The sequence below is a fragment of the Tyto alba genome, unplaced genomic scaffold (genome assembly GCF_018691265.1).
Source record: "Tyto alba isolate M040663 unplaced genomic scaffold, T.alba_DEE_v4.0 Super-Scaffold_38, whole genome shotgun sequence".
In the NCBI taxonomy this organism is placed as follows: Eukaryota; Metazoa; Chordata; class Aves; order Strigiformes; family Tytonidae; genus Tyto; species Tyto alba.
Genome location: NW_024881313.1, coordinates 18,519,393 through 18,528,994, shown reverse-complemented (window position 1 = coordinate 18,528,994; position 9,602 = coordinate 18,519,393). Strand labels below are relative to the sequence as shown.

General features: G+C 47.7%; 1 protein-coding gene across 3 annotated transcripts in view; it reads left to right on the top strand.

Moving 5' to 3' along the window:
- Positions 1 to 350: 350 nt before the first annotated feature.
- Positions 351 to 9,602, top strand: part of FAM171A1 (family with sequence similarity 171 member A1) — a 93,326-nt gene continuing 84,074 nt past the window's right edge. The window contains exons 1-2 of one of the 3 annotated variants that reach the window (XM_042802120.1): positions 351 to 1,208; positions 1,826 to 1,971. In XM_042802120.1, coding sequence (XP_042658054.1) covers positions 1,878 to 1,971 — 94 coding nt within the window. In that variant the 5' untranslated portion in view covers positions 351 to 1,208; positions 1,826 to 1,877. Of the gene's footprint in view, positions 1,209 to 1,567; positions 1,972 to 9,602 lie in introns of those variants that run through there. The other 2 variants (XM_042802121.1, XM_042802119.1) reach the window with 2 other exon arrangements.

The window sequence follows — 9,602 nt, the reverse complement described above, 5'->3', positions numbered from 1 at the left end:
ACCATCTTTATCAACTCTCAGTATTTGAACAACTTAATGGTAAAACCAGAGTCCAATATATTGTAATCAACTGGAGTGTCTCTAAAAAGGAACTAGAAAATCAGTTTTAACACATCTGGGGCACAAGAATTTAATAAATTTCATAAAAGGAACAACCTGTACCTTGTGGTATAGCTAGTCTGGTCAAATACTGGAGAGACAACATAAACAGCTATACTACTTTTTAAAAATAAATGTATAATGCATTGCATTTTTATGGCAGATTTTATTTAAAAATAGACATAACAAATAAAACCTGAAGATTTAAGACACCTCTGTGAGATAGTAAACTTGTAGGTATACAAACTGCAGTCTTACAGGCAAATTGAACCATCGGCAGCATCTGGGAGCAGATCGTGGGAAATCCATGAGCCGGTGGGGCAGAGGCTTTGCTTTGCACAGCTGTGTAAAGACTTGCCATAATAGCTGTCTGTAGCAGCAATCCGTGCTGGAGGAAACATGAAAAGTGCCTGTTCTCCCTCCCCTAGGAAGCATAATGCTCAGCAGAGCCCAGGAAGGGAGGAGTGAGTGCTGTGGCCTTGTATTCTGTCTCCACTGGCCTGGAGAAAGATGCTCTCACGGATGCTGCAAAACCTATCAGCGAGAAAGCCCCCAGGGAGACTGTCCCTGCCCTTTTCCTTTTCCTGCTACAATTTCCACAGTGCTGCTTCTGTCCTGCCGTGTACGGTGCGGTGGTGGGAGGCCACCACACTGCCACGTCCCCAGGGACTCCGTGCGCCGTGGCAGACCCCAGCCTCCCATGCCAGCATTTCAACCCCGAAGTTTGCCTTCCTTGTGCAGTCTCCAAGAGCATTTTTAAAACAATTTTGTATAAAACCCAGTAGATGGATGCTTTTTTTTTTTTTTTTTTTTTTTTTTTTTTTCCCTAAACCGCTTTAAATACAACATCAGCAGCAGGGGATCAGGCCAGGGGGCTGTTGGCGGCAGCTGGGCCGCGGGGGACCCTGTGACTCGACACGTCTCATCCGTGCCATTATAAGCCACCACGTCCGTCTTCCCCCCTCGTCCCTCCCGCTGGGCTGCGGCTGGAGGCGAGCGAGCCGCCGCGGCGGGGGACACTACCACCGCGGAGGCCATTTTGCAGCCGTTGAAGGAAAGAGCGAGCGAGCGGCGGGCGCGGCCGGGCGGGACCCGGCCCCCCGCGGCAGGTAAGCGCGGCAGCACCTGGCGGGGAGGGGGGTCGGGGGGGGGGGGGAATATGCCGGGCTGTCCGGCGGGGACACGCGCCTGCCCCCGGGCGGCAGCCGGTCCCGCGGGGCGACGAGGCTGGGCCGGCGGCTGGCGCGGCGGCCCGGCAGGCCCCGCTGCTCGCCGGGGAGCCGCGGCCCCTCGCCCCGCGGCCGGCCAGGAGGGTAGGGCCAGGCGGGGCGGGGCGCGGCCGGCAGGGGGCGCTGTCCCGCCGGGCCCGCCGCGCGGGGCAGGGAGCGCCGCAAAGGGTTAACGAGCGGGCGGCGGAGCCTGGCTGCTCTTGTCGGGAGACGGGGGGGGGGGGGGGGAGAATAAACGTCGGGGGGGGAGAATTAAAAAAACAAACAAACAAAAAAACAAAAAACACCAGACCGGCAGCCAGGACCGCGCAGCACTCCCGCCTCTCCTTCCCCCCGCCCGCCCGGGGGGACAGCACGGGACGCGGACGCCGGGGCGCAGCGGCGGGACGACAATGCAGCAGGCGGAGAAAGCAGGAGGGGCAGCGCACGGCAACATGGAGGGAGGCGCGGAGCGGGCCAGCCCCTGATGCGGCTCTTTCTCCTCCTCCTCCGGGCAGCGGCTCCGGCGGCGATTCCCTCCCTGGCGGCGGCTGGCGGCGGCGGGTGGAAATGAGCAGGTCGGCGGCGCTTCTCCTCTGCCTGCTGGGCTGCAACGTGTGGAAGGCGGTGACCAAAACCTTAGGGGCGCCCGAGGCGGCTCAAGGTCGGTGCGGGAAGGGCGGCGGGACTGACCCGCTTTGTGCGGCGGCCTCCGGGGCGGCGGGGGGCTGCATTGTGCGGGCGGCGGCGAACTTGGGGGGGGGGGGGGAGAGGCGGCCGGGGGCTTGGGGGGGGGGGGGGGCGGGGGGACGGCGATGCGAGACCTCTCCCGGCGCCCACCGCCCGCCGGCTGCGGGGCGCAGCGGGGGCGCCGCCCGCTGCAGACACCCCCCACCCCCCAGGCCCGGGGCGGTGAAGGCAGCCCCGGGGCTGGGGAGCTTTTGTTAACGGAAGGGGTAGGGGCTGCCGCTGGCCTCATTGTGCTGCCCCCTCCCTCCCTCCCTCTCAGCGTCGTCGGAGCTGTTGCATTGCGTCCTTCTCCCCCTATTCCCCCTCCTCCTCGCCGTGCCTGCTGCAGGGCCCGACGCGGCGGTGAGAGGCGGGCTGAGAGGCACCGGCGGCCGCAGGCCCTGCCCCCCCGGCCGTGCGGGACCGCCGGGCAGCGGGTTCGCCCCCCGGGCTGGCGGCGCGGCTCGGCCCTCCGCCCCGGGACGTCTCCGGGCCTCGGCCGAGCCTTTTGTTCGGTGCGGTGGGCTGCCCGCCGGCCGGGTGGGGGCCTGTCAGGGCGCCGGGCAGCCGCCGCGCCCCCCGGCAGCCGGGGGGGAGCCGGGCGGGAGCAGAAGCCGCAGCGGGGCAGTGCCCGAGCCCGCCGGGAGGCCGCGGCGGCTCCCCCGGCACCTGGGGCAGCTCCTGGGCCGGGCCGGGGTCCTGCCGTGGGCTGCTCTGCCCTGATCCCCACAGGTGCCGTGGCGAGGCGTCCCCTGGGCAGCGAGGTGCACCTGCCCTCCAGCCCTCACCCCCTGTGGGAGCTCGGCTAGGGGAGATGCTCCCCCGTGCCCCGCTTTGCCCTCGGCCTCGCCTTTGGTGTCAGGAGAGCAGCCCCTCCATCGGCCTCCTCCCACCGGGCTGCTCCTGGGATCCTGTGGCAGCGTCGCGCCTGCTGCGACCATGGCTATGTTGGGAAGCAGAAAACTTTTCTACCTAAGGGTATGAAACGTGCTAGGAGTAAATGCGTCCTCCCCCATGGTCAGTGTTAGCCTTGTGGTCTGCATTGTCAGGTGGCTAAACATGTCATCTGGGATGAGAGATCCCACACTGGCTTAGCCTTTGTGGTGATGGGTTGGCAACATGCTTCCCGCTGTGGTGGAGTGGAAGTACACCACTCAAGGAGTACGCTTATGTCTTGTTTCCTCTAAGCTTCCCTGTCTCTCATGTCAGTAAGAATCAGTAAGCGATGCTTGCCACAAGAAGGAAATGGTTAAAAGTAACCTTTTTGAGCTCTTTCTTTTGTGGTTGTATTGGCAGTAAGTAAGATCGAGGTGGGCCTGTGCTCTCATACAGAGTATTCAAAAGGTATTGGTATCTTGTAGAAAAACTACCATGCTAGGCAATCTGACATCAAATGCAATGTCAGATTCTGCCTTTTTTTAAGGACAAAACAATTTCTGGAATGAGAAGTACTAAACTATACCTCAAAGGTCAGTAAACCTAGGGACTATACTGGGTTTATTGGTAAGCATGCCAGAAAAACAGAGCTGTCTTCATTCCTTGAAGCTGCCACTTCAGATACCAAGACAATATCAATCAGTTGTAATTTTTGTATCATATGGAAAATCTCTTTCATATATGTGATCAAAGTGGCGAGGTATTGGCAAAATTAGTGCCTTTCAACTGCCCTGTTGATCTCTTCTTGTCAAGCTCAGTTCATGATATGTGGAAAGACATGTCTCTATAGCTTCCACATTAAGCCTGATAGCTGATTATTTATGTAATAGCAGCTATGCCCGTGAGTAGAGAACATTTCTATCTAAATAAAATGGTCTAATTTTATCTTCCATGTAAGAACATCTGAGTTTTCATAGATAGTATCATTTTCCAAAGTCAAATTACAAGCCCAGTCTTTACTCTTTGGACATGTACATCGGTGAGTGCATATGTGGAGCTAATCTCATACTGAAGTATATTTCAAAAAAAAAGACCATGAGTCTTTTTTTTGAAAGCTTACTCCATGCCAGCTTGTAGCTGTGAATAGGTTCCTAATCATCAGGTGTGAATATCTGGGGAAAAGCGTTTTAGTACCAGGCACATTCCTTGTTTGTATACTGAGCAAAATAAGTGTCAAATGGTTGTAAAACCTAAACCAACTGTTTTTCCCTCCTGCCCTTTTAGCACCATGGTGATAGTTGTAGCTACAGGTGAAGGGCCATTGCCAAAGTTCAGGGATGTTTGCAGATGACTGATTTCCCCTTGTCAGTCTAGGGAAAGACTGGTGAGAGACTAGGGAAAAAACAAGGGATTTGGATAAAGGTGGAGGCAAGAAAGCCAGAGGATGCCATTAGGGAGTAATTGCTTCAGCTGCAATATCTATTATTGGACAGGTTACAAGAGGCTAGGGCAGAGATCCATCCCTCCTTGTGGTGGGACAGACTAGATGAGTCTCTGTTAAGATGTTCCATGCCTGTGTTAACAGACTAAATAAATAAGTCTTTGATGTGGAGCTATTTGAAGGTTGGATTTTTAATCCGTGTTCTGGTTAAGGAAGGGATGAGGAGTGATGCTTTGCGTCGAGCATTTCGCTCTTTTGCTGTTCTCAGCCGTATGTTCAGACAGTCCCAGTTTCAGATTCTGCTTGGCCAGGCTGATTACATAATTCGTGAATATGGAAAGTACTGGTAATTAAGCTCAGCATTTAGCACTCTATTTAGAAAATTGGATGACTTTGTCATACTGCTAGCTTATTTGATTCATTATGCAGATCTGTTGTGGGGTCTGAAGGTCACATACACTCTTAAGTTTCAGTAACTCCTTTTCTTTAATATGGTAAAATCCACACAAATGAGTTGTTAATTTTTGCCAGTACTGATGCTTAGAGCTCCAGCAGTGTGATTGTTAGAAGTCCATGAAGGTACATTTTAGGATTGGTAAGGCTTTACCTCTTTAATTTCTCTCAAATACTTAATACCTGACAAGTGTTTCAGATGGGGACTAAATTATGGTTTTGAGTTTTTGTGGTGGGTTTTGTTTGTTTGCTTTTTAAATTGTTCTATCGGGTATTCTAGAACTTAAATTTGTTCAAATGCTGAAATGAATGTGTAGAAATTTTAATTAAAACAAGCCAACCCTTAAGCTGCCTATTCCTATTGGGAACTGGTGATTTGTTTGAGTACAGACAAAATACACAGTGAGTGTTCTTCATATGAACAGATCCCTTTTAAACTTACGGAACCTTGGCAGATAGGAATTTAAGAGCTCTATGGAGAAGTAACACAAACCCAGGGAGGATGTAAGCAAAATCAGTGTAATTTGAGAAGGGGTTAAATTTCTTTGCCCGTGAAGTTTACTTCACAGTAGAAGATGAGGATGATTCATTCATTCATAGATTCTAGGGAGGTTCTTTTGAGACAAATCCTAGAATGTTGTGTTGCAGTACAGACGTCCGGTATGACTTTTGTCTGCTGCAGTGGGTATTGGGTTTAATTCATGTCTTGGTCTTCATATTTTATTAGCTCTTCAAAATGAAGAAGTTATGAATAATAAAAAAATATTCGAGTAATAAATAGCACCCAGTTCAAGGACTAGTCTACTAGTAGATGAATATACTCAGGATAGCTCACCTTCATAATCCCAGAATGAGCAGGCAAATACTTTTTTTTTCTTAGTATGGTGAATAAAAGTTCATCTGTTGCTCTGTAGTCAGAATCCGCAGTATCTTCTCCCTCTGTGTGCATGGAGGACAGGAGGGTTAATGCTTCAGCACTGCTGTTGGTAATTGCCTGTCTGCCTGCAAACAGCCATTAAGTTACTTGACATTGTGAAAGCTAATTTCACAACCATTTCAGCTGGACATTTTGTAAAGGCTTCTTTTCTGGACAGCACAGTAACAGCTGTGAGGAGACCCTCAAGTTCTTGACTTTTTTTTTAAGCCAGTTATCCCAAGCTTGCAGTTTTAGCCATGATGATAAAGTTTAGATGATGCAGAAAGTCTTTCTCTCTTTCATCTTGCACTGCTATATTATTTCTTCTCAGCTGCAAATTACTAAAGACCTTCAAATGCAAACATGTATTTCATTGAGAACACAAATGGACTCTTAAGAGTAGAAACTAAATGCTCTGAAGCAGCACAAAAGATGTTTTATTTGAGTAGAGGAGCAAAGTTTTTACTTGGTACTAGATGGTATCATAAAATCTTAATGAGGATGAGGTATTTGTTGGTTCTATCGGTTATCAGATCCAGATAAGCACTAGATTTTTACTTTTTTAAACTGTTTACCCTGAACCACTAATGTCTGCAAATGCCTAGTAACTGATTTCTCTCAGTCAGATTAACAAGTTACCTAGGTGAGCTGAGGGTTTAAAACTGCGGTCTTTTTCTGCTAAACATTTGTGTTCACCCTTTTGGCTTGTAATATCTTGGAGTAAGTGATTCAATTTACCTTAAATAAAGCGTGTATGCATTTGTTAAGTGACAGCAAATTCACATAGGGGCTTTCCCTGTGGTCATTTGTCCCCTCTGTCTTGTCTTGATATGTTAATTGCCATGTGTTACCTAATACAAAAGTTGAAACAACCTTCTTCCTCCCCCCTCTCTTTTGTCTTTTTTTTTTTTTTTTTTTCTTTAAACCTCACACTGACACACTCCTTACTGCTTGAGATGAGAACCTGGTTCATGAAATTTTTAGGGACGGCTGCTTTGTATGCCAACTTCTGGCCAAGTGAATGGTTTCAAATAGCAGTTCCCTCTCTACAGGAGAGGTTTCTGGTAGCAATGAAATGCAGTTTTACCATATGCTTGTTAATTTAACAGAAGCCTGGGTTATATGTATTTGTGTGCCGGGGAGAAAGAAGGATTGTGCTTTTAGGTTTGTTGGAAAGCTTAAATCTCCGGTGGTTGTAGTGCATGGAGGAGCAGAAATGTCATTCTGCCTCCTTTTAATACAATCTTCAAATTAGTTTTTTGCTTTTGCCTTCTGTGGATAATGACTAGCCACAGTGTTGGTGTGTAAAGAAAACTGAGAGGAAAATGCATGGCAAAGAAACTCAATGCATAGGTCGTGTCAGTCCAGGTATGCACCTTACCTGACAGCTTGGCAGGTCAGCTTTAATGGCATTTTGTAACAACCCTGCCCGAAGTTTGGCTGTTGGATAGCAGTATGGTTGGGAATGGTGCTTCTTTTCCATATATCTCAAATTACTCCAGTACATTTGATCAATACAGTTGTCATGTACCTTGAATTTAGGATTTAGGGAGATAGTTATTTTTTCAGTCAGCCAAAGGCAAACTAAATAATCTCTCCAAAATACCTGCAACTTGAAATCAAAGTGTGCACTTTCAGTATTTGTTCCCTTATACACTGATTATGTTATGCAAGATGCATTTTTCTGTAGGATTAAGTTCTATTTGCTCCAGTATATATCAGTTCTGCCTTTAGATATGAAGAAAGGCAGCTTCTGAGAGAACTGCACTGTCCATATTCTGCCTCTCCCACGGGTCTCAGTGGTTTTACCATTTACCTGTCAGGGAGCACAAGTAAGGGAGGCAAGAAGCCTGTGTGCTTATTAGAACAAATGAGCTTAATAACACTGAATAAAATACACACTTATAATATACATTAAACCATTTTGTTTTGGGAAATACCAAAGAGAACAGAGAGCTTCTATTTTCTTCAGAAATTCCAGAAACATTTTCCTGTAAGCTGGTTTATATTACGTTTTCAGTTAATGTAATAAGTTTTCCTGTAAGCTGGTGAACATTACATTTTCAGTTAATGTAGTATCTGGCTTGTGGTACATGGGTAATAAGAATTATACACATGCTTTTTACGAACACCATCTTCAGTTTCATTGGAAACTGGAAAGATACGTATACATTTGCTAATACAGAGCCATAAGAATGTCAACATAAGGTAATTTCTTGTTGCTTTTAGTAAGTGCATTGAATCTTTCACTTTCAAATATTAAGACAGAATCATATTTGACGTAATGGTGAGTATGAGCCCTGGAAAGTAGTATTTAAGCATATTTCAGCATCAAATTCCATTTTCATGTCATGTAAAATGCCACTGTTCTGGTTCAGATATACCTGTGTACTTTTTTGCTAGCTTGAAGTGCAACAGGTGTTAAGATGATCTGAAGGAAAATTTCATTTATGTACCGTATAGCCTGTAAATTTGGCTCTGTCAAGAGCTACTTGGGGGATTGAATGTGTTTAAACAACTGCTGTGGTTATAAAGTCTGTTTTGAACAGAAGCAGTCTCTGCAGGCAGGGCACAAAAGTCCCTGGAAATCCAGCACTGAAACTATATTTCAGTTGTTCCTACTCTTAGCTTTTGTAGTTCTGTGAGCTGTCACTGCCTATGCTGTACTGTGGAGGCATACTAGGGAGTGAAACCCTGGTTTTATCCATTCTGTGAACACCTCATGCACCAGGAAGTGAAGTTTCTCCGTCACTGAGTAAGTATCTGCACCATTTAAAACTCTGCTATGCTGCTCTAATGGTGGCTTTTCAGATGGGGAGGCAAGAGCGTGTAACAGTGGAGGGGACCCCACATAAGCCTTGCTGGACTTGGGGTGACTCTTGTAGGGGCCACCCTCAGCTTCTCTGCTCTGTGGGAACCAGGCTTTGAGGAGACACAGTGGCAACTGCAGTTAGCAGGGAGGAAATGGAGCGTGGAGAGGGAAGCCAAGGGGAAGGAAGTAGTGTTGTCCTTTTGGCTCGAGGACTACAAAGGAGCTGAATCCAGTAATGTGCAAAATACTTCCAGTTTTCTTAAGTTCTAGCTGCAAAAGTGCTGAGAGCTACTGTACTGTGTGGTAGGTGAGAGTAATACAATAGCAATATTTAACAATAAGGGGGAGCTTACCTTGACAGTCAGTAAATGCAGAGTTAAATAAGAGGTAGAGGCATAAGGTAGTCCTGCTTTGTTAAAGAAAACAGAGGCCTTTATTCTTCATGCAGTAATTAACAAAGGTGACAGCAGTGCTGGGAGCTCCTTCTTGTTTCATCCTACTTTTGTGATTGATTGTCATTACTGAAAAAAGGTGTCTTTCATCCTTTATAAGCAAGGGCATGTATTAATACAGTAACAAGTATTTCTGCAATGATGTTGTGAGACTTGCTTGATAATAAAGCAACAACAAATCAAGGTAAATGCTGTATTTGGAGCGCTGCTGGGAGGAAACTAATGTATCCGCACTTTTGTCCAGCCCTCTTGCTCTCCACCATACTGTGGACAGTTTTGCAAAGTGAAAGGTTAAGATCCAAACATCTCATCTCTGTTTGTATTTGATACGTGAAGACTTCTTATGCGAGGGATATGCAGTTGTCATCCAGGGTAGGAGGCATCTCACATAATTCAGATGTCTGCAGTCTGCAAGTGTCTACATATTAGCTAGTCATCCACGGTCCGTTTACAGACATGAAGATCTAATCTTTTCAGCTAATGGAGCTGAGTGGCATTCCTGTCACCTGGAGTAAGCACATTTGGGTCATATGAATCGTGCTGTGTGGATCTCCACTGACTAGCATGGCAGCCTAGACAAGGCTGTTTGTACTCCTTTTTAGTCAGATGAGTCGTC